Below are 24226 nucleotides of genomic sequence, written 5' to 3'. Positions count from 1 at the left end.
CGGTTCGGCTTTGTCCAAGAACTTCCACTCAGTCGATGCACCTGGAAGTTGGGGTTTCGTGAATGTAGAGTCTTTTCCAAACAGATTTTCCACTGGTTTGAAGGCTCCAAGGTTGTGCACAAAATCTTCTTTGTAAGCAGGGTTCCACCGTAGTTACTTGAAGACAAAGTCTTTGAGGAAAGCAGGGCCCTGTTCGTTCCAAGGGTCAAGTTTCTTAAGACTCAAATAGCTATTTAAATGACTGACACTTTCGTATACAGTCGACTTAGTCAATTGTCCAGCTGTAAAACTCCACTGATCAGGTGGGCACAGGCGGGCATGCGCAGTCTGTAAAGTTCTTTATTTAATAAAGTCCTTTAAAAGAATTCTTCGTATGGCTCAATCTCCTTCTCCCAGTTTAACTCTTCTGTTGCCGGCAAAGACTTAGTTGGTTTCTGGTTCTGGTTCTGGCAACAGAGCTACAGGTTGAGCTGTGGCAGCGAGTTACTGGTTCAGGTGAGAGAGAGAAAGAGAGAAAGAGACGCTGTGCGCTGTTCTTTATAGTCTGTCAGATCAATAGGTGATTGGTTCTTGAGTTTTTGAGATTGGATTTTGGTTTCAGCTCCCAGTGTCCTATTGGAGGGGGGCTTGATTTATGACTGATGTTAATCCATGCCATCTTTTGGAAATGCCGGTTGGCCCGGGTTCGTAGCTCTATGTCGGGATTTCAGCTCTCGTCCACTTCAAAGAGTTATCATCACCTACAGGCCCCTTTCTCCAGACATCTCACAGCAGGACTCCAAACCATTCGGCCCATTCTCGGTGCCATCCTCCCCAAAACTGTCACTTTGATGCAAACCAGTTCCAAGCTGATGAGTTAAGGAAATCTGATAACTTTGGGGGGGGAGAGGTCTTCTCTAGATCAGTGCTTCAGCTCAGAGCTAAAATGCTCTTATCAAAATACACCCAACATAACGCTACAACACTTATTGTTCCTTCAAGGAGAACTTTCTGTCCAGAAGGAACAACTTCTGGCCTATGGCCTCGTAGTTTTAATAAACCCAGTTGACCACTTTCACTCTGCTTCTCTCTGAGCTCCAGGGTTTTCAACACTGCTCTGTAACCATAGAGAGAAGGACAATATTCAGCAGTTTTCACCTTGCTGTATTCTGCATACAAAACATCAAGGGTGTTCATTCCAATCAGCACTTGGGATGGGTTGATGGTGCGGAAGTCAGGAACGACAAGGGCTACTGTTGGGACCTCAATCTCTTGTCCTGCAAAATCCTGAAAGTTATGTTGATCTTGATGTACCCTTCATAAGGAACTGATTGCCCATTTGCACATTCAACTTCAAGGAGGTTACTTACAGGATGAATGGTAAGTGTTGACAGGTAAGTTTGATAGAATGTCCAGGGAATTGTGGTCACCTGCGACCCGGTATCTAACAAGCAGTTGCAGTCTTGTCCTGCTATGCAGACTTGTGCAGTGCATTTGGTTCCAATTAGACTTTTAGGCAATTCTCCTTTCGGTCTTGTTGCATGTGAGTGCTTCAATACAACTTCATGCTTGGCAATGGTGGGACGTCTTTGGCACCTTTTAGTTCCCATTTGTCCCGCAATAGGAACCGTCTTCAGATTCAATGAGAGGGGTTAAAGGAGTTCTGAAATTGCAACTCTTATGAGTGTAAGGCAGTAAGGGTGCAATTGACTGTACTGCAGAACCATACTGAAACTCCACAATCACCTGTTTGGCAAACTCAGACTCTGGATCTGTGATAGAAATCACCCTTTCAAAAGAACCATGTTCTTTCAGTAAATCAAATATTTCTTCATTGACCTCAGTATGAGTGAGCCCACTAATGATAACTGCATTGGGGATTTTCACAGATTGTGACTGTTGTCTCCATATTTTTTTTCATTTTCTTGGTCTTAGTCTCTCTACTATACTAATAATATCTGATCTGAAGGTTATTAGTAACACAATTTACACTAACCACCTCCTGGCTGGCTCGCCAAATTTACTGTAGCATGTGTTATGCTTTTACAAGAATTGGACCAAGTCTAGGTTCGGCAAGAGATGGAATAAAAGAGAATGAGACCAAGGAATTTAAGGAAACTAAAGTTATTAATATTCGCTTATGTTATCAGGACTTTAGGAATCAGAAATACATCAAAATACGATAGCCAGCTTTTAAAAATAAAGAAAATAAGAAAACAAGAAAACACAATAGTTAATCTCTTTTGTCACAGTCCTTAAACTATGTTTCAATTACAGTCCTCATCCTACCACTCGGAGTTAGTGAGAGAGCAAGTCTTGAAAGTGTTGTTCCAGTGAGTCCAGTGTAAAATCTTCTGCATGCAATTAAATTCCTAGATGCTGGGTGGCTCGCCATTCCGTGTCCGGAAAAGTTCCATCTCCAAAAAAAAAACCTGACCAAACAAATTAATGCACATATATCAAGTGTAGATGATCAACAGCAACTCTTTGGCTAGATGTAGGTTCCAATGTGTATTCCAATTAATAATAAACTTGCAAAATAAAAGGATCTTAATACTTAGCTCTCATTTCCTTTTCACAACTTGTGTAGTTATTCACATAAAATTGCTACCGTCACTAATAAGGTGGGACTTCCTGTTTACCACTATTCTGATTGGCTAATATTTCTAAAGGCATAGCAACCATTTATTTACTGTGTTACACAGGGCAAGTCGAAGACGTGGTCATGGTCACAGGCAAGGGTTGGGCAATCAGGAAAACAGGCAATCAGGGGAGGAACAAAGTCGTGTTCGGGAGGTCAAGCGGGAGGTCAAGGATACAAGGCAGAGACAAGGCTAAACAAGGCATGGGGAGAATGCTAGGAATTGTAGACAGAGCTGACAAAACTTTGCCAAGTGTGAGGGGTTTATATGTGGAGCAGAGGGAAGCAAGAAACCAAGTTGGGAGGTGCAGAGTGAATAGGAGCAGAGGGTGATTGAACAGGTGCACAAGGTGTTCAAGAATGTTGATTGACTGATTGAATGAAGGGAGCTGGGAGAAGTGACTGATAAGTTAGGGTGATGATGATATCTAGTGGGGGAAAGTGGAAGTGCTTAGACTGGTGTAGAGTGCTGGGCTGTAGCCGTGACACCTCCCTGTGTAAAACTGTACATGCACCCGCAGTTTAAATGCACATGCTTGATCCTCAGGGTCTTGTATCTTGACTAAGTTTGCAGAAGTTTTCTGGGTTCCCTTTGTCAATAATTCAGGATTTTCAACATCTGAGTCACATAAATCGCCTCCATTCAAGACAGAAGGTCATTGAATTGAGAAGGAAGATTATTCATCTGATATCGGAGAGTTTGGCAAATTCATAATCAACTCAAATCTAAGATTAGGAACAATATGCATCTCCTTCAGATGCAAACCATGGCTATAGGCAGCAATCCGAGTAATTTGTTCATTTATCTTTTAGTAAATGTCTAAAATGTTGAAGGATGCACCTTGGTTGAATAGTTCTACACAGATATATATTTAAATTGGGTTACATAATGTCCTATCTGTCCAAAGGCATCCATGTGCCAATATTGTGTGTATTTTATTCATCTGGGAGAAATAGTGTGTAACCAATTTCATTTACACTGCTGAAAATGTTTGATTAAGCACTGGCAGGTGAAATCAAGGGTGTCATGAATAATAAATAAATAAATAAATCAGCCATTTGGTGTTTTGCATAACAATGTGTACAAAATGTTCAGATCTCTAAAACAATGACAAAAAATTTATTAAGAAGCTGCCAAAACACTATTTTGTTTATTTCTGGTTTTGGTAAATTATATCTTAGAAAGGTTTATAAATTTATTTTTTAATGGTTCATAACCATTATAAACTATTTACCAATCATTTATTAATGACACCATAATATAAAGTGTTACCATTTTACCTAATAACAATCACCTGAAAAAGGGAATTAGGTATATATTTGTACACACATTCCAATACTATGCCCAAATAATTTCTAGTTCATTATATATGGATTATAAAATGGTAATATTCCTAGTTTTGCTTCACATGATTGCCAGCAGAGCATTAGGAAGATCACCGTCCGACAATATGAAAAAAATCATCGGCTAAAGATATAAATCAGAAATCCATTTTCATATTTACACTTATTATTTGTATAGGTCCATGTATCATTAAATGAACAAGATAGGAGGGTAGTAGGACAGACCTCCCAGCAACTGTACAGCTTTGTACCAATGGTCATGTGCTTTGTAGAAGATATTATTTTATGTAAAATCAAGACTGCCAGATATTTTTGATGTTTTTGATTTTGCTATTTGTGGGAGAGTCAAAGTTTTTATTTAATCCAGCCCATAGTGTTCTTCACAATATATTCACAATGCTACTTAAATTCATTAGTCAAATTGATTTATTAGTTGATTACAAAATACAACAACAAAAAAACACCACCACTGATAAATAGATACAGAACTTGATCCTTCAAATTTGTTAATGATCTCTATGAAATAAAGAAAATCAAGGAATTGTGCATGCTCTTATTCTCTCAAAAAACATAGCTGTGTATTCCTGATATTCATTACTTTGAGGAATGGCAATTTTTTTTTATTTTTTGTTTTTACAAAGTGTTTAATGGAAAAAAATATGTGGGTCAATATTTATTTCCTAAGAGATCAAAACTTCCTTGAATGCATATGATTTAACACATACAGCGATTGATTGATTTACATAAACCCACATTTAAATCAAACCTTATCCTATAAATGCAGTCATTAAATAATTCATCACTGTAGTCTGATGTTTGAGGTTCCCATTTGATTCAGTTAACTGTCACTGTGGCCCATAACCTCATCCAGCATGGTTCGAGTGAGTGATGTCAAGACTTCTAGGCAAAAAAAACCCCTATAATTGCACACACTCAATTCAAAAATAGTTATTTAATTCACAAACATGCTCTTCTTCCATTACTTTAAATAGCAATCTGCAAAATGTCCACCCCACTGTCAATACATGCTATATGTTCGTACAATCCATCTTAAGACTTATATTCTTCCTCAGAAAGATTTGTCCCAGATCCATTGTATTAAAAAGTAATTGCTATTCAATTAAAAGAGATTTATAGTAGGAGAACCAATGTATGAATCTGGTCACATTTTTTTCAATCATAAAGTTGTACATAGCAGATGCAAAACTACAATCTCATACAACTCTTAAAAAACAAAACAAAAAACTTTGCCATTTTCTTTCAAGTATCTATCATTATTGATGCAAGACAACATACTACAGAAAGATACAACAAACTGCTCCAGCAGACCTGGTGAAGGCAATTATCTCTTTGCTTGCGCTGTGCGATTCACTCACATTATTCTGAAAAGTATAACTTTGATCTGAAGAGAGCCCCCTGTGAAGTACAATACTGCTGCAGTGTAGTGTAGCTTGTTTGAGGACTGATGGTAAGCAAACACAAAGTGAATTAAATTTGGTATGAAAGAACAAGTGAAAACCTCTGTGTATTCCCTCTCAATATCTATTCTTCTTGGTGATTCACAAAAAAGTCACATGAAAGAACATTGCTGGGCTTCTTTAAGAAAAAACCCTAGGCTACACATACACTTTGAAAGTCCAACTCACCTCATCAAAACTCACGAGAGAAAGCACTGAGTATATTGAATCTTGAACCACTGGTAAAAAATAACCAATGTAATATAAACCCTTAAAAGCCCAGTGTTACATAGGTGTCAGAAATCTTTTACAGTTTTGACAAAAATGTATTCTCAATTTCCCAGCCCTCTGTTTACGACATGTGTCATACTTTGTTCCTAAGGGTTAAGATAGAATTTCTTTCAAGCTCCAGCTTTATTGTTAATACTGAGAAATTATTACAGAAAATTATAATATAACACTTTATAACGACCTATTCCGGATATAATGTGAAAGATTACTGAAGCTTAATTGTTTTTGTTGGTGTTGTCTGAAACAGAAAAGTAAATTGCTTCCTCCAACACAGTTGGACATTTAACTTAACATAACTGGTTCTTCGGTGTCCTTGTTCTGCTTCTCAAAGACTGCAGCATTATTTACCTCAGTGCACAACCCCCCATAGTGAATATTTTCTGATCAACTTCAGCCTGGGAGAAACACAAGCTTGCATTCCTGCTTCATTTTTGCTTTGCAGCTTTTTGGTCAGGGTGGAGTGGTAATTTTGGAAGTGCTACATATAGTACACTGAAAAAAAAATAAAAAAAATGAAACTTTTGCTAATTCTGGGAAGGAGAGGAGAGTGCACTTCAAACTAGCAGAACAACAAGGTTATAACAACTTCCACCTTGGGTGCATCAAATACTTCCTAAAACACCTAAAATTAAAACACCGCACCCAAAAGAAGGAATTTCTCGTGTTACCTCTTACCGACAGTTTTTGTTACAGTTGTCTTCAGTAATACCATCCTCGTCCTGATCCCAGATGTCCACGGCAGAAAATATCAGAGCCACCAGGACGGCGAAACAGCACACCAGGGCAAAGACCACAATGCATTTCTGCTGAGACTGCAAGACAAAACCATTGATTTTTTACTTATTTTGGTTCACTGGGAAATCTTCAAGTCCTTCAACCTTCACTTTTTAGCCTGGGGGCACAGCACATTATAAATAGAAATGTTTTGCAAAAAAGGAATACGGTGAAGGAGATGCATGTGAGTTTCTATCAGTTTCCTACAGATCAAATATTGCATCACATGGTTACCACCAGCTTGCGGAGCTATGATTGTAACCCGTTTCTGTCGGGATTTCTACAACCTAAGAGAAACAACAATTGGTATTATCTTGTACTTTTACTGCTAAGAAAGGACATGTTTAGGTTAACACTTTATTTAATGCAAAATGTAACGATTTAAATTCACGGAATTACGTACGTAGCTTTGTGCAGAATCGTTGAGGGAAATCTTTTAAATGGACCCCTACCAACCCTCTTCTTCCTTAGATACTCCTGCTTCCTAACTGATAGAAAACAGACCGTGCCGAGATGTGTCATTGAGATGTTGCTTGGGATTTCAGGTGAATTATTTTCCCTGTGTGATAGTCCTCTCTTTTCCCTCAGACCTTCGCAAATGTAAGCTCTTGCTCTATTCACCGGGGACATTCTGGAAGAAGCCTGGCCTATGCATGAGGTTCTAGGCCTTGTCATCTCTTCATTCTCAAAACTGCTGTCATCCTTGTGTTCTAGAGAATCCTTTCCCAGATCGCAAGAGCAGAAGAAGAGCTCCTTTAGTTTTGAACCTATCATCATGCTCATTTTGTGGTTATATATATACACTCACCTAAAGGATTATTAGGAACACCTGTTCAGTTTCTCATTAATGCAATTATCTAACCAACCAATCACATGGCAGTTGCTTCAATGCATTTAGGGGTGTGGTCCTGGTCAAGACAATCTCCTGAACTCCAAACTGAATGTCTGAATGGGAAAGAAAGGTGATTTAAGCAATTTTGAGCGTGGCATGGTTGTTGGTGCCAGACGGGCCGGTCTGAGTATTTCACAATCTGCTCAGTTACTGGGATTTTCACACACAACCATTTCTAGGGTTTACAAAGAATGGTGTGAAAAGGGAAAAACATCCAGTGTGCGGCAGTCCTGTGGGCGAAAATGCCTTGTTGATGCTAGAGGTCAGAGGAGAATGGGCCGACTGATTCAAGCTGATAGAAGAGCAACTTTGACTGAAATAACCACTCGTTACAACCGAGGTATGCAGCAAAGCATTTGTGAAGCCACAACACGTACAACCTTGAGGCGGATGGGCTACAACAGCAGAAGACCCCACCGGGTACCACTCATCTCCACTACAAATAGGAAAAAGAGGCTACAATTTGCACAAGCTCACCAAAATTGGACAGTTGAAGACTGGAAAAATGTTGTCTGGTCTGATGAGTCTCGATTTCTGTTGAGACATTCAGATGGTAGAGTCAGAATTTGGCGTAAACAGAATGAGAACATGGATCCATCATGCCTTGTTACCACTGTGCAGGCTGGTGGTGGTGGTGTAATGGTGTGGGGGATGTTTTCATGGCACACTTTAGGCCCCTTAGTGCCAATTGGGCATCGTTTAAATGCCACGGCCTACCTGAGCATTGTTTCTGACCATGTCCATCCCTTTATGACCACCATGTACCCATCCTCTGATGGCTACTTCCAGCAGGATAATGCACCATGTCACAAAGGTCGAATCGTTTCAAATTGGTTTCTTGAACATGACAATGAGTTCACTGTACTAAACTGGCCCCCACAGTCACCAGATCTCAACCCAATAGAGCATCTTTGGGATGTGGTGGAACGGGAGCTTCGTGCCCTGGATGTGCATCCCACAAATCTCCATCAACTGCAAGATGCTATCCTATCAATATGGGCCAACATTTCTAAAGAATGCTTTCAGCACCTTGTTGAATCAATGCCACATAGAATTAAGGCAGTTCTGAAGGCGAAAGGGGGTCAAACACAGTATTAGTACGGTGTTCCTAATAATCCTTTAGGTGAGTGTATATATACATATATATATATATATAAATATAAATATATATATATACATATACATATATATATATACATATATATACATATACATATACATATATATATATACATATATATACATATACATATACATATATATATATACATATATATACATATATACACACACATATATATATATATATATATATATATATACATATATACACACACACATATATATATATATATATATATATATATATATATATATACACACATATATATATACATACATACATATACATATATATACATATACACTCACCTAAAGGATTATTAGAAACACCATAATAATACTGTGTTTGACCCCCTTTCGCCTTCAGAACTGCCTTAATTCTACGTGGCATTGATTCAACAAGGTGCTGATAGCATTCTTTAGAAATGTTGGCCCATATTGATAGGATAGCATCTTGCAGTTGATGGAGATTTGTGGGATGCACATCCAGGGCACGAAGCTCCCGTTCCACCACATCCCAAAGATGCTCTATTGGGTTGAGATCTGGTGACTGTGGGGGCCAGTTTAGTACAGTGAACTCATTGTCATGTTCAAGAAACCAATTTGAAATGATTCGACCTTTGTGACATGGTGCATTATCCTGCTGGAAGTAGCCATCAGAGGATGGGTACATGGTGGTCATAAAGGGATGGACATGGTCAGAAACAATGCTCAGGTAGGCCGTGGCATTTAAACGATACCCAATTGGCACTAAGGGGCCTAAAGTGTGCCAAGAAAACATCCCCCACACCTTTACACCACCACCACCAGCCTGCACAGTGGTAACAAGGCATGATGGATCCATGTTCTCATTCTGTTTACGCCAAATTCTGACTCTACCATCTGAATGTCTCAACTGAAATCGAGACTCATCAGACCAGGCAACATTTTTCCAGTCTTCAACTGTCCAATTTTGGTGAGCTTTTACAAATTGTAGACTCTTTCTCCTATTTGTAGTGGAGATGAGAGGTACCCGGTGGGGTCTTCTGCTGTTGTAGCCCATCCGCCTCAAGGTTGTACGTGTTGTGGCTTCACAAATGCTTTGCTGCATACCTCGGTTGTAACGAGTGGTTATTTCAGTCAAAGTTGCTCTTCTATCAGCTTGAATCAGTCGGCCCATTCTCCTCTGACCTCTAGCATCAACAAGGCATTTTCGCCCACAGGACTGCCGCATACTGGATGTTTTTCCCTTTTCACACCATTCTTTGTAAACCCTAGAAATGGTTGTGCGTGAAAATCCCAGTAACTGAGCAGATTGTGAAATACTCAGACCGGCCCGTCTGGCACCAACAACCATGCCACGCTCAAAATTGCTTAAATCACCTTTCTTTCCCATTCAGACATTCAGTTTGGAGTTCAGGAGATTGTCTTGACCAGATACATACACACACACATACATACATAAATACATATATACACTATATATACACTATTCCCATAACCAGATCTCATCACCAGCTGCTTGTCACCCTACAGCTGACAGAACTAGCCAAATGCTGTGCTTTAATGGACATTATAGTGTTGCTAAAGCACTGAAATGCTGAGTTTTAGGTTTCGTCTATTAGAACTAGTGCAATGCTAAAATGTATACAGAGCTACTGCTGAAGTCAGGAAACCAGAGGCGCCACTGCTAAGTGAATCGCATGTATTTTGTGATTGTTATAATGCAATTTAATTATCATCCACTCGAGGATTAAGCATCCTGTATGTCTGGATTCTTTATCCATCTAAATGCTACATCACTGGGATGTCTCCAATGTGAACTGCTAACTAGTGAGCCTCTTTATTGAAGAACAGCACTGTTGTTTATGTCTGCCCTTGCACACTCCACCGCATTCACCTGTCAGATATGGTTTCATCAGTGTGCTAAATGGTGCTGAAACTTAAGGACATCTCCACATCCCATTCTCACCGATGTGTATTTTTTTTTCCATAAAGACGAGGCATGCATGAATGCCTACTGCCCTATTTTAGCATGGAGTGAATTAAATAATGTCATTTGTGATATGTTATCAGGTTTCAATTTATGCTTCATTTACCCTATGCAGGATGATAAATAAATTGCTTAGATTTTTTTTTTTTTTTAAGAACACAGTTAAAGAATACATTAGAGAGGACATAATGAAAGGAATAATGCCTCTCACACTGTGCGTCTCAACAAAGAGGGGTATTAAAAGTCATACTTTTAAAGATCACACTGCTCGTTTTACTGTATGGTGGACTTGGATATAATAGTACTCCTGCTACTACTGCAGGTTTTACTAGCAAGTCCCTGCCAGGACCAGCAGAAACAATTATGGAGATGATTCCTTCAGACCAACAGATCAAAAGAAGTGTGCAAACCCAACATCTGGTTGGCAAATACTGATGCAGCTGCAAATCTCTCTCCAACAGCTAGAAAAGGTTCACATGAAAAGCAGACTTTTCTGCAGGCCGGAACCAATCAAATGACTACATTGTAGTGTTTTATGTATACAAATTCACCTCTTCAGGCATTATCAGCAGCAGACAGGGCAGGCTGATAGTGGAGTGGATGAAAATGCAGGCCACATCGAAGGAGATAATGTCTTTTCATTTGAACAGAGCCATTCTTCACTTGAAGGAGATCAGGAACACAAATCTCAAGGCTGAAGTACCCCCCCCCCCCCTCCACCTTGTGATAAAGTAGAATACCTGTGCTGAGGCATTCACAACAGCAACCGGTATTTAACCATATTAGTTTAGAGGTTTCTGTAAAGGCAACAAAACCTTGACCACATAATCTTGAAATATACCACCATGACACAGCTCCTGTGTCTTGTTCTCTATGTTCGACCTTGGCTAGACAACAAATATTAATGTGCTAAGGGTCCAATCCATAAATGTCTATAGCAAACTTTGTTGATATTCTGTACTTCTAAAGCATTAAAGGCGATACAAAAATGCCCAATCTCATCAAAATGCCACCTGTTGGTAACAGAAATGGAAAAGCTACTCTTACACAGAGCACAGTGAGTTCTGTATTCCCTACCTGGAGTCAACATATAAACTAAAGATCTGAATTTCCCCTCTTCTTCTTCTGCTGTCTACCTACCACAGGCCAGCTAAGAAATGGATCATTCAATTTAGCCCGACCACATTCCTGTCAGATTTAGCTGTCACCTTTCCATCAGAGCTATAACCCTTCCACAGAGACGCGAGCTTGTCTGGCTGATGATGGAAAGAAAGCATGTTCTGCCTTAGGCTACAGAAGGTTTTCTTTCCCATTTGCACAAATTCTTTCATTATAACAGTATAGAGATCTATAAACCGTTTTGATACAGAACACAAGCCCCTGATCACATTCAGTTGAGAAATACATTTGTTCATTTAGGTAGTTTAAATGGAATGAAAACTAAACCTTTTTGCCCTTCAAAGACTAAAAGTGAGCTTCTCTTAAAGAAAGGGGAGAAAAAGCTGCTGCCGAGGTTTTATTGACTTGACCCAAAGTTACTATACATTAAAGCTTTTGTTTGTTGGTCAATTGGTCAAATCAGTCTGTTTCTTTATTTACTGAAATTATTGATTAAACATCTGAAATAAATGTACAGCTCTGCAATAACTTCAATCAAGATATTGGAAGAAATGTACTTTTTCACTTGAAAATTACTTTTTCAATCGGTCTACTAGAGCTACAAATAATTCTTATTTTAAGATGTAGTGGATGATCCTCTGTTTTTGAGTTTTGGGAATTATAAATCAAAGCAAATGTAAGGAAAATAGTTTGGGTGAAACTCACTGAGAGGAAAGAAGCTGCTCTGAGTTGAAAAATACTACCGGTATGAATCTAATGACAAACTTACATAATGATGCATCGCTGTAAAACAAGCTGTGCCTAGATATTAGAAATTGCAACACCAGCTCTCATTTGCACTCCAGATTGTTTGTCAGTGTCACTGAATGCACATTTCCCAGAAAGCAAAGAGGCCTGAGCAAAACAGAAGGGCACCTACATCAACAATAACCCAGAGAAAAGTTCCTTTGAGAGCAATCATTATTTAATTATATTCCTTTCCATTGTGCAGGAATGCAAACATCTCAAAACATAATGAATAAGGGTTTTAATTTATTTATTCAGCAACATACGTGCGTTGGTTTAATACAAAAAACTTTTCAAAAAACTTAATTGCTTCAAGAACGTGGAGTTACACTAGCACACCCACGCCGAACTAGGGCAGCTCTTTGGCAGCTTGGTGTGGATGACCTCACTTGGCTTGCATTTGCACTTATATACAGCTCTAAAACAGGTGTATGCAGAAATATATTTATAGTTTGAAAAGGGAAAAATAGTGGATTTTAAACACTTGTACCATGAAGGCTTGGGAGTGCTCCCAGCTTGGTTATGTGACTTTATATGAGGCATTATGCTGCTATCATGTTTTCCTACTTGAGTCTTATACATTCAATATACTTTGCCGACTTTCAACCATACCACACCTAGCCCGTTTTTTTAATCGCTTTTTGATCCGAATGTGCTTCTGTAGTTTGACATGGCTGCCAAAAATATAGGCCCTGGAAGATCAAAATATGAGAAACATTGCCAACATTAAAATGAACAACCCAATTCACTCATTATTTCAACAAGGTCAAGGCTTTTACAAAAACAAACCTGCAAAAATCATGCAAGTGTTCTGCATTGATAATATCACTTTTGCCAGCTATAACTTTAACTTTGCATTGGCCTAGTTTCTTGAGTTTGTTGCGAAACCCAATTGAATTTCATGCCTACAAGGTTCAAAGTAATAGATACTAGTTCTCCTAAATGCCATCATGGATTTCATTTGAGCCTTGTGTTAATTGTATTGATTCACAGACATAACCTACAGCTCATATTCTCTGAGTGGCAGCAACAGGGACTCAATCTCATACTTCCAGTGCAAAGTTTCTTGTACGCCCCAAACCACACTCGGCTAATCTGGCAATTTGAGGGAAAGCAGGAAATTATTATTTTTGTGTGTGTGAATTTGTGCTGTTGTATATTCAGGCATCTGATTATTATTAGCCCTGCCAAAACAGTGATGGTGGAATTATTTTTTGGGGAATCCTAAAGTGAAGTTTCCCTGGAAGGAACAATACACTTTCCTAAATTGATAAGAGGTTTGAAGAAAGTCTTCTACCTAAAAAGGTATAGCATGGAACAGGAATTTGTGCCATTTCTGTGTATTCATCTTCACCAGACTTGTGTGATTAAAATAAAATATCTTAGATGTTATTGCCGGTTTAACATTTGAGTAATCAATTTATCTCTACTCAGTTTAGAGCAAATGTCACTATGTCATTATTATGAATACTGCTACAACATTATAGATTTGACCATTTGGTATTTTAATCGCATTTCTATCAAACTGTCCAAAAAATCTGAACGTAATTGCTTTTTAATGGGAGCTAATTAATGACACGCCAGCAGCATAATCCACCAAATGTAGTGCAAGCAGACTACAAGTCTAAACAAATGGGATCATATTCTTACAGAATTTACATCTCCTTTTGGAAACTCAAAACTGATGCTTACATAAACAGCAGCAACACATTGATAGATTTCACAATACTGAAAGATTGATGAGACATCTTTTACACTTTGTTGTGCTGCTACTTTCTTTTGGAAAAAACAGTATGAAGTGAACATAATGGTAAATGTTTTATAAGCTGGGCCTATTATGTAGTAAAACGCCTTGACCTGACCTTAGCTAGCATACGGTGTTCTGTTCCAGTAATCACAGCACTGGGAAGATATAGAGATGTTTAAAAAAGGTTCAGAGATGGACAACGAAATTTATTCCTGGGTTGAAGAGCAGGAGCGTTGGGCAATGCTTTAAGATGACTCAGCTTGTCATATGGGTGACAGCTCTGTGGAAATAGTTAATCCAGCAGAACAATAAATGACATCAACAAAATGACAATGCAAGTGGTCTTTTCCTCAATCTATTTGGTTCATGCTTGGCATTTTTATAGCAATGCACCCATAAACCATTATCATTGTAATTATTACATCAGAACTTTGACTCAAATCCACCCACCAAGTGCACGTCACAAGCCCATTCTGAACTTCATTGCCTAGAATTATGAAGCCTGTGCAAATTAAGAAGCCATCGAGTACCAAAACATGGAAGGTGGGTTGATGTTTTGATTGAATTCTATGCCCAAGCATGACAATATATCATCAATACACACACATATTTATACATATTATTTCATTCATTCATATCTAAAACAGAGCACATTTGTACATATCACTGAGAAAGAAGCTGAATATAATTTGTTGGACAGACAGAATTGTTCAGCTGCCTTGCAAACATGAAGTTACTAATTGGCAGGTAAATCTACAACTGATAAATGAAGTTAGCTTATACAAATAGTCATTAAGTATGTGGGAAACTTACTACTTCCTTTCCATCAAAACGATTCATTTCGATTTCAGTTGGTTCTTTAAATGGAAAATAAAGTGAATTAATGTGCCTATACATATATACAGACGTGCTCAAATTTGTTGGTACCCCTCCACAAAAAAGGAAGAATGCACAATTTCCTCTGAAATAACTTGAAACTGACTAAAGTAATTGGCATCCACCATTGTTTATTCTATATTTAATAGAAATCAGACTTTGCTTTTGATTTTCAACATATTGTTAAATAATAAAACAAATGAAAATGGCATGGACAAAAATGATGGGACCCTCAACCTAATATATTGTTGCACAACCTTTAGAAGCAATCACTGCAATCAAACGTTTTCTGTAGCTCTGTAGAATGAGACTTCTGAACCTAACAGGTTAACAGGTAGTCTGGCCCACTCTTCCTGAGCAAACTGCTCCAGCTGTCTCTGGTTTCATGGGTGCCTTCTCCAGTCTGCAAGTTTCAGCTCTTTCCATAGATGTTCGATAGGATTCAGATCAGGACTCATAGAAGGCCACTTCAGAACAGTCCAATGTTTTGTTCATATCCATTCTTGTGTGCTTTTAGCTGTGTGTTTTGGGTCATTATCCTGTTGGAGGACCCATGACCTGTGACTGAGATGGAGCTTTCTGACACTAGGCAGTACGTTTCGTTCCAGAATGCCTTGATAGTCTTGAGATTTCATTGCGCTCGGCACAGATTCAAGGCACCAGCAAAGCAGCCCCAAAACATAACTGAGCCTCCTCCATGTTTCTCTGTAGGTATGGTGTTTTCGTCTGCGAACATAGAGCTGATGTGACTTGCAAAAAAGCTCCAGTTTTGACTCATCTGTCCAAAGGACATTCTCCCAGAAGGATTATGGCTTGTCAATATGCATTTTAGCAAATTCCAGTCTGGCTTTTTTATGTTTTTCTTTCAACAGTGGAGTCCTCCTGGGTCTTCTTCCATGGAGGCCACTTTCATTCAAAAAGCGATGGATGGTGCGATCAGAAACTGACGTACCTTCACCTTGGAGTTCAGCTTGTATTTCTTTGGCAGTTATCCTTGGTTCTTTTTCTGCCATTGCACTATCCTTCTGTTCAATCTAGGGTCAATTGTCCTCTTGTGGCCACACATAGGGAGGTTGGCTACAGTTCCATGAACCTTGAACTTCTTAATAATATTTTGCAACTGTTGTCACAGGAACATCAAGCTGCTTGGAGATGGTCTTGTAGCCTTAACCTTTACCATGCTTGTCTATTATTTTCTTTCTGATCAACTCTCTCCTTTGTTTCCTCTGGTCCATGTTCAGTGTGGTGCACACAATGATACCAAACGGCACAGTGACTACTTTCCTCCATTTAAATAGGCTGAATGACTGATTTAAAGATTGGAGACACGTGTGATACTAATTAAAGAAACTAATTAGTTTGGAATATCATCCAATCACATAATCCAATTATTTATTATATTTTTCATGGGGTACCAACAAATGTATCCAGGCCAATTTAGAATATCTTTGTAGAATGAGCAATATTTAATCTCTTTTCAAAGCTTCTTTGCTGTATTCTATGACATACCAAAGGCATGCAAGTATACATGATGCAATAGCTTTTAATTTCATCACTTTTCAGGAGGAATGAAGCATTATTTCAATGAGCTGTAAGGGTACCAACAAATTTGAGCACGTCTGTACATACTAAAAAACAACCAACAAACAAAATAAACATTAATATTAATAGCAGAAGTCATGAATGCACATGATAGTGGCTTTGACACTTGCCACAGTGGCAAATTAAATCACATTGCATTGCTGGTGATAAAGGAGAGTCAGAGAGGAAGACAGATTAGGCTTTCAAGAAGAATGATGACCCCAAAAACATTGCTCTCCATCAGAATATCAAGGGCCTAAGGTTCTTCCTTATTATCTCTGTGTAAAATATGTTAGTGTTAATTTCCATGGTAAGCAGAGGAATTTGAAATTGACAGAATCACCCTGTTAATTTATTTGCATCATTCACCATATCTATCATCCCATTGCTATCATATAACCCACAAATCAGGAAGGCTTGTGATGGTTTCTAGAATGTATTTCATTTTGACAATGCATAATTTGCTGGCATTATTATGTAGGAAAATTCACAACTGTGAATATACACACAATATACGTTTGTTCGGTCAACTCCCAAATAATTGCCTCCATAATAAACTCAGCTAGTAACAGGTTATTATGCATGTGTGTACTTCATAAATAATTCAAATATTTTACAATTGTATTGTTGACAATTTTAAATAGAAATAATAATGTGTACCTCAAAGGCAAAGCATTAATTAGATACTAAAACATAACAGCACAATACTCAAGGATGATATGATTAGAAGTCACAAAGGAATTCTTTTTATTTTATTTCGGAAACTTAAAAATTGAGTTTTCTGCTTGTCTGTTTGTTAATTAAATGCTTACCTGGATAGCTAATGGAGCTGATATTTGAAAATAAGATTACAAAAAGTAGAGTAAAGCAGGACAATTTATTTTTTGTTACATCCTTTGGGGGTTCCATATATATCATAAATATTCTTTGTAGAAGCACAGGCCTGCAGTGTGCTGAATTATTAAAATTCTCAGTAAAAAAAACAAAAACAAAAACAAGAACAATAAGTAATTTGCATCCAATTAAATCGGGTTCTATTCTCCAAGCTCTCATTTGATACAAATAATGTTTCCTCTATGTATGAAAGGCAAAAGGATGAAATATAAGACCACTAGGGAATTAAAAAAACACACACACATATATATATATATATATATATATATATATATATATATATATATATATATATATATATATATATATATATAATCGTATGAAAGCATTCATGAACAATATAAATATTCAGCAGGTTGACTAAAGGGTACTCTAAAGCCTTTAGTCGGCAGAGCATTCATATGCTTTATTAACTAGAGGCCCGTGAGATCCCTCAGGCAACCGCAAGCAGAATCCATTTCATTAGTGCTCGGGCCTACACAGTCAGGCCTGTCTGCATCACAGACACCCATGCATCAAAACACAGGATAAAGATTTCTGCGCAGACAAACTATGGAACTTGATTTCCTGTCACCATTCATTGTAGGCAAAGGATCATCGTTCAACGTCCCTCAAAGTTTTGTTGGCTGTTCAATGCTGCCTTTCTAAAATGTCCTGTGGTTGTGCTGTTTTTTTCCATGTTACTTCTTTCTTGAATACGAGTTGCTTTTTGTAGACTTATTCCTGCATGGCAATGGTGCACTGGTGTGGAATCCATGTTATGCTTAATGACCCCATGAAATTCACTGGTTAATAACGATGACCAGATACATGGTATCCACTTGGGAAGTTTAAGGTGTCAAACAAGCCGCTGCCAGAACATTCCCAGCTACCCATTTAGCCTTGTTACTGCATGCGTTTCCATACACACACAAAAATTAAATCCACTTCCAAGTCTGCAGAATTCTGTGCTATCCTTCAGCAATATGGCGTATGTAAAAGGCAGACCCACTCCAGTGCCATCTGACCACTTTTACTGATATGACCACAACTCAGATCCCACTGCAGATTATTCAATTTCATGGTTACTATTTGGACTTTAATATAATTTGCCACCTTTGAAAAACACAGCAGCTCTGAATATCATGATGCAAGAAGGCCTTTTGGAGCATCTGTTCACTTGAATGAAAGCCATCTGAATCAGGGTAAAAAGGTTAGGGGCAACTAAATAGGTACGTTTTGGTTTTATTCCATTTTTTGTCAGAACCCTTTCTGAAGCCCGTAGACAGAAATTAATTGGAAGTCTGCATCCTCCAGAACACAGGAATAAAGCAAAGTATAAAGCTGATTAAAACAAAACAACACATCTATCCTACAGCTATCAGCAGACAACATCTGTCAGCAGCTGCAACACATAAAAGTAACTAGCAGAAATTGCCTTTTCATAGAAAGATCAGAACTGTCAAATATGAATTATTGATGATGGATTTTGATGGAAACAATCTTTCTTTTTGGAATAAATTAAATTAAATTTGTATCGGGATTATACAAATACATAGAACCTAAAACATATATCAGACTGAAATTACAGGAGCTGACCATGGCAATTGGAGAAGAACATAAAAATGAAGTATATTATATATAAAGTATGAACTATGAAGTATAGTGGACATTGCAAAATTCATGTTTAAACCTTGTGGTCTAATTTGCTACTCTTGCTTTTTTTCCAATTATGTGTAAATATCACCCAGCATTAAAAGTCATAGGATATTATACATTCATGACATTCTTATACAAAATGCTCATTGGCATTAATTTATGAGGGGATAACAGTTCATGCTGATTATTATTCTTGGACTGTGCTATGCATTATTGATTTTATTCCTCTGCAGCCATGCTTTGACATTTTGAAAGAAATAACATGATTATTTACATGTGGATGTTTCACAGGACTGAAAGAGACTGAGGCATTAGTATGTGCAGCCTGTAGAAGCTGACCAAACATGCATTCTAAACAGTGTATTTATATGGTGGCAATTTTTGTCCATTATTATTATTATTATTATTATTATTATTAACCACTACTGTCTAAACTTCACATTTCTCTAATAATGCACCTGGTTGCTTTACTTTTTTCAGAGAATTTTGTGTAACTCAATATCACTGTTTGCAACTAGTTATATCCAAGTGCCGAAGCAAATTAAAGAATGGAGTTGATCACTTAGTAGAAAATGGCCGAGCCAAAACACAGTTCTGCCTGACTAGGTAATGTCAGCTAATTTACTCATCTACTGTCTTTATTCTTTATTTAGTCTTTATTAGTGAAGAGTTTCCTTTAGCACTTATTTACTTCCAATAAACACCAAGAAAGCAAAACAAAGGGGGCTTGTAAAAGTTTTTCAATTTTCTGCAGTGTATATTATGATCAATGTAAAGTAATGAATGCATTGTGAAGTCATTAGCAAAACATTTAATGGCTTACACAGTTTCTGCCAAAATCATTAGCAACAGCAATAACATTATTATTTATCTGCATTATCCCAAATATTTTAAAATTATTTGTGAATAATAAGCCCATAGCTTCTTTTGACACATTACTTCTATATACCATCTCAAATGCTTCATTCCAGTGCCTGACTGGTAAACAAAAGGAACCAGACCTGAAATAATACCCAGCAATGGAGCAGGGCTGTCAAAGAAACTATTTCAGTGATCAACAACTGGCAGGGGGATATTCTGACATCTATGGAACAGTTTGCCTCAACCCCCCCCAAAAGAAAAACATTTATTTAACTTTTCACATATAATTTAATATAGTTCAAGTATATTTTTAAAGAAGCTGTTGAGATGTGATTAAGTCTAATGGGTACTTTACAATTCCAAGGATGTAAAAATGTTCACAATATCTATCCTAGGTGCTGTATGTTCAAACAGTGGCATATAATATATACCACATAGAAACTAAGCACTGACTTCAGTGTATATATGTATATATATGTGTGTGTGTGTGTGTATATATATATATATATATATATGTATATATATGTGTGTGTGTGTGTGTATATATATATATATATATATATATATATATATATATATATATATATATATATATATATATACACACACACACACACACACACACACACACATATATATACATATATATATATATACATACACACATATATACATATATATTATATATATATATATATATATATATATATATATATATATATATATATATATATATATATATATGAAAATTGTACCTATAAAACCTGAATTATATATATTTATCATTATTAGCATTCATTTATTCACCACGAATATATAAATTAGTAGCCATGAACAACCATGACAGTTCAGGGAGTTTTTCAAGGTAGCACTTATGAAGCTTCCTGAAAAATATTTCAGATTATTGCAATACTTAAGGTTATATTTGGACAAGTATAAATGGGTTTTGATGTAGAGCAGAGAGACTTGAAGTAGCGTTGCTTCTCATTGGATTTGTAAAGGTATGTCTTGGGTACATCTTGACAGTAAACCACACAGACTGAGTATTACATTTCGATTTCCAGCGTTGCAAACCTCTGTTCAGTTACGCGAATCCTGTTCCATTTTCTTTACCTTCGATTTACAATAAATTAGCTTATAAAATTGTATACGTTTGCTCATACCACTTATCTTTCCACAAATTCAATTAAGTAATAGTTTCAGATGACATGTATGTAGAGTGATCAACAAAAACTGAAAACCTCATCTAGACTTGTTAAACTGCAGTTGCTCTGGAAGGTTGTTGTTGCTTTTTTTTTTTTTCTTCTTCTAAATAAATTTGTTAAAATGTCTGTCTAATGAACAGCTTTTGAGTAACACTTGGTTAGATCTTGCTGTAATAGGCATTAAAATAATTGATTGTCCAAAAAAAATTACAAAAGATCATGCAGGTTCGACCTATTAACAATGCTGAGGCATTTATCACACACTTTCCCTTTTCAAAGGCTTATTTAAGTAGATACAATCTAACTCTGACACATTACACTGCTCACCCCTGAGATTATGTGAGTGGTATTAATTATTTACAGAGTCTGGCCTTCACATTTGTGTTCGGTGTGTTCAAGCTAAGCAGCTGTTTGCAGTTCAGTGGATTCAGCGGGTACCTCACTCCTACACGCTTCTGATTGGCCGCCTTCCAAGCGATGATGGCACAGCTGGCCTCCCAGAGCAGTGGATCAAAGCAGGCATTCACACCTAGCAATTGTCCTCGAGTCCCCACACCCTTGTTCTCTTTCCTGATTGCAAAGAAGTGCACATGCCAGTTGACCTGCGACAAAGAAAAATCTAAATACGATCTAAGATCAAAAACAGCTATAAAGATTCCTCCACAAAGGATACTAAAGTGCTCATGTCTTAAACATAGCAGAACATTGAGGTGCACATGATGAACTTTGAAGCATCCAATTCAAGTGTTGTGATAATCCCAGGTGGTGGCATTTTTTTGGCCACTCATGCACAATTGGCACATACAGGTATACTTAAATCTGACACAGATGTTGGAACGTGTGCAATTCAACTGGATTCTGTCAGCGAGAACTAACAAAAATGAACTAAGTTAGCATTTCAAACATTCAATCAATCAGTATACAGTGAGGGAAAAAAGCATTTGATCCCCTGATGATTTTGTATGTTTGCCCACTGACAAATAAATGATCAGTCTATAATTTTAATGGTAGGTGTATTTTAACAGTGAGAGATAGAATAACAACAAAAAAATCCAGAAAAACGCATTTCAAAAAAGTTATACATTGATTTGCATGTTAATGAGGGAAATAAGGATTTGATCCCCTATCAATCAGCAAGATTTCTGGCTCCCAGGTGTCTTTTATACAAGTAACGAGCTGAGATTAGGAGCACTCTCTTAAAGGGAGTGCTCCTAATCTCAGCTCGTTACCTGTATAAAAGACACCTGTCCACAGAAGCAATCAATCAATCAGATTCCAAACTCTCCACCATGGCCAAGACCAAAGAGCTGTCCAAGGATGTCAGGGACAAGATTGTAGACCTACACAAGGCTGGAATGGGCTACAAGACCATCGCCAAGCAGCTTGGTGAGAAGGTGACAACAGTTGGTGCGATTATTCGTAAATTGGAAGAAACAAAAAATAACTGTCAATCGTCCTCACTCTGGGGCTCCATGCAAGATCTCACCTCATGGAGTTTCAATGATCATGAGAACGGTGAGGAATCAGCCCAGAACTACACGGGAGGATCTTGTTAATGATCTCAAGGCAGCTGGGACCATAGTCACCAAAAAACAATTGGTAACACACTACGCCGTGAAGGACTGAAATCCTGCAGCACCTGCAAGGTCCCCCTGCTCAAGAAAGCACATGTACAGGCCCATCTGAAGTTTGCCAATGAACATCTGAATGATTGAGAGGAGAACTGGGTGAAAGTGTTGTGGTCAGATGAGACCAAAATCGAGCTCTTTGGCATCAACTCAATGGAATGGAAACATTATGCTTTGGGGGTGTTTTTCTGCTAAGGGGACAGGACAACTGCACCGCATCAAAGGGACGATGGACGGGGCCATGTACCGTCAAATCTTGGGTTAGAACCTCCTTCCCTCAGCCAGGGCATTGAAAATGGGTCGTGGATGGGTATTCCAGCATGACAATGACCCAAAACACACAACCAAGGCAACAAAGGAGTGGCTCAAGAAGAAGCACATTAAGGTCCTGGAGTGGCCTAGCCAGTCTCCAGACCTTAATCCCATAGAAAATCTGTGGAGGGAGCTGAAGGTTCGAGTTGCCAAACGTCAGCCTCGAAACCTTAATGACTTGGAGAGGATCTGCAAAGAGGATTGGGACAAAATCCCTCCTGAGATGTGTGCAAACCTGGTGGCCAACTACAAGAAACGTCTCACCTCTGTGATTGCCAACAAGGGTTTTGCCACCAAGTACTAAGTCAAAGGGGTCAAATACTTATTTCCCTCATTAACATGCAAATCAATTTATAACTTTTTTGAAATGCGTTTTTTTTTGTTTTGTTATTCTGTCTCTCACTGTTAAAATACACCTACCATTAAAATTATAGACTGATCATTTCTTTGTCAGTGGGCAAATGTACAAAATCAGCAGGGGATCAAATACTTTTTTCCCTCACTGTAGGTAGAAAAACAAGGGGGCAGGGTCTTTAAAGCAAATGCATCTCCATTATTGTTGGAACCATAGTCTGTGCCAATATCATTGTTTATTCATCACTTTCCCCTTCAGCTAAAACAGACTAACTGTTGTGTACTTTTAGGCAGATCGCATTCATCCATCATGCACCATTACATACAGGTTGTGTCCTCATACAGAGAGAGCACACATATCTGCACATTTCAAGATGTGCGTTGGAATAGCAATCTGTAGTCAGGAGGCTGAGAGACTCAAACATAAGGGTATCGTAGTCACCACAGGGCCCTGAGCACTGCTTGATTTATGTTACTGGGCAGAAACACGAAGAAATGTCTCCTCACTGTTGTGTGTCTTGGGCAAACTGATCGCAAAGTGAGGCAAAGTATTAACCAACCAAGTCCTGTACAGAGTATATCAAGAATATTCATGACAGATTTTGATGATTTTACTCTATGCTGCACCACACAGCTTCAGTTACAATTTGAAAAATAATTAACAGGTAAATGAATAGCACGGAAAGCATATAGTTACCCCCTTTACACCTTGCTGCAATAATCTGACTTGGCCTCCTTCCCATTTTCTGGCTT

General features: G+C 37.9%; 1 protein-coding gene across 1 annotated transcript in view; it reads right to left on the bottom strand.

The window, feature by feature from the left end:
- Positions 1–24226, bottom strand: part of LOC136719428 (inactive phospholipase D5-like) — an 83250-nt gene that overhangs the window by 21274 nt on the left and 37750 nt on the right. The window contains exons 2-3 of the mRNA XM_066697348.1: positions 21618–21781; positions 6388–6528 (exon numbers count right to left, since the gene is read on the bottom strand). Of these exons, the coding sequence (XP_066553445.1) occupies positions 6388–6528; positions 21618–21781 (305 nt within the window). The remainder of the gene's footprint in view (positions 1–6387; positions 6529–21617; positions 21782–24226) is intronic.

Source organism: Amia ocellicauda, chromosome 23, assembly GCF_036373705.1.
Source record: "Amia ocellicauda isolate fAmiCal2 chromosome 23, fAmiCal2.hap1, whole genome shotgun sequence".
NCBI classification, from domain to species: Eukaryota; Metazoa; Chordata; class Actinopteri; order Amiiformes; family Amiidae; genus Amia; species Amia ocellicauda.
This window is presented reverse-complemented; position numbering and strand designations above follow the sequence as displayed.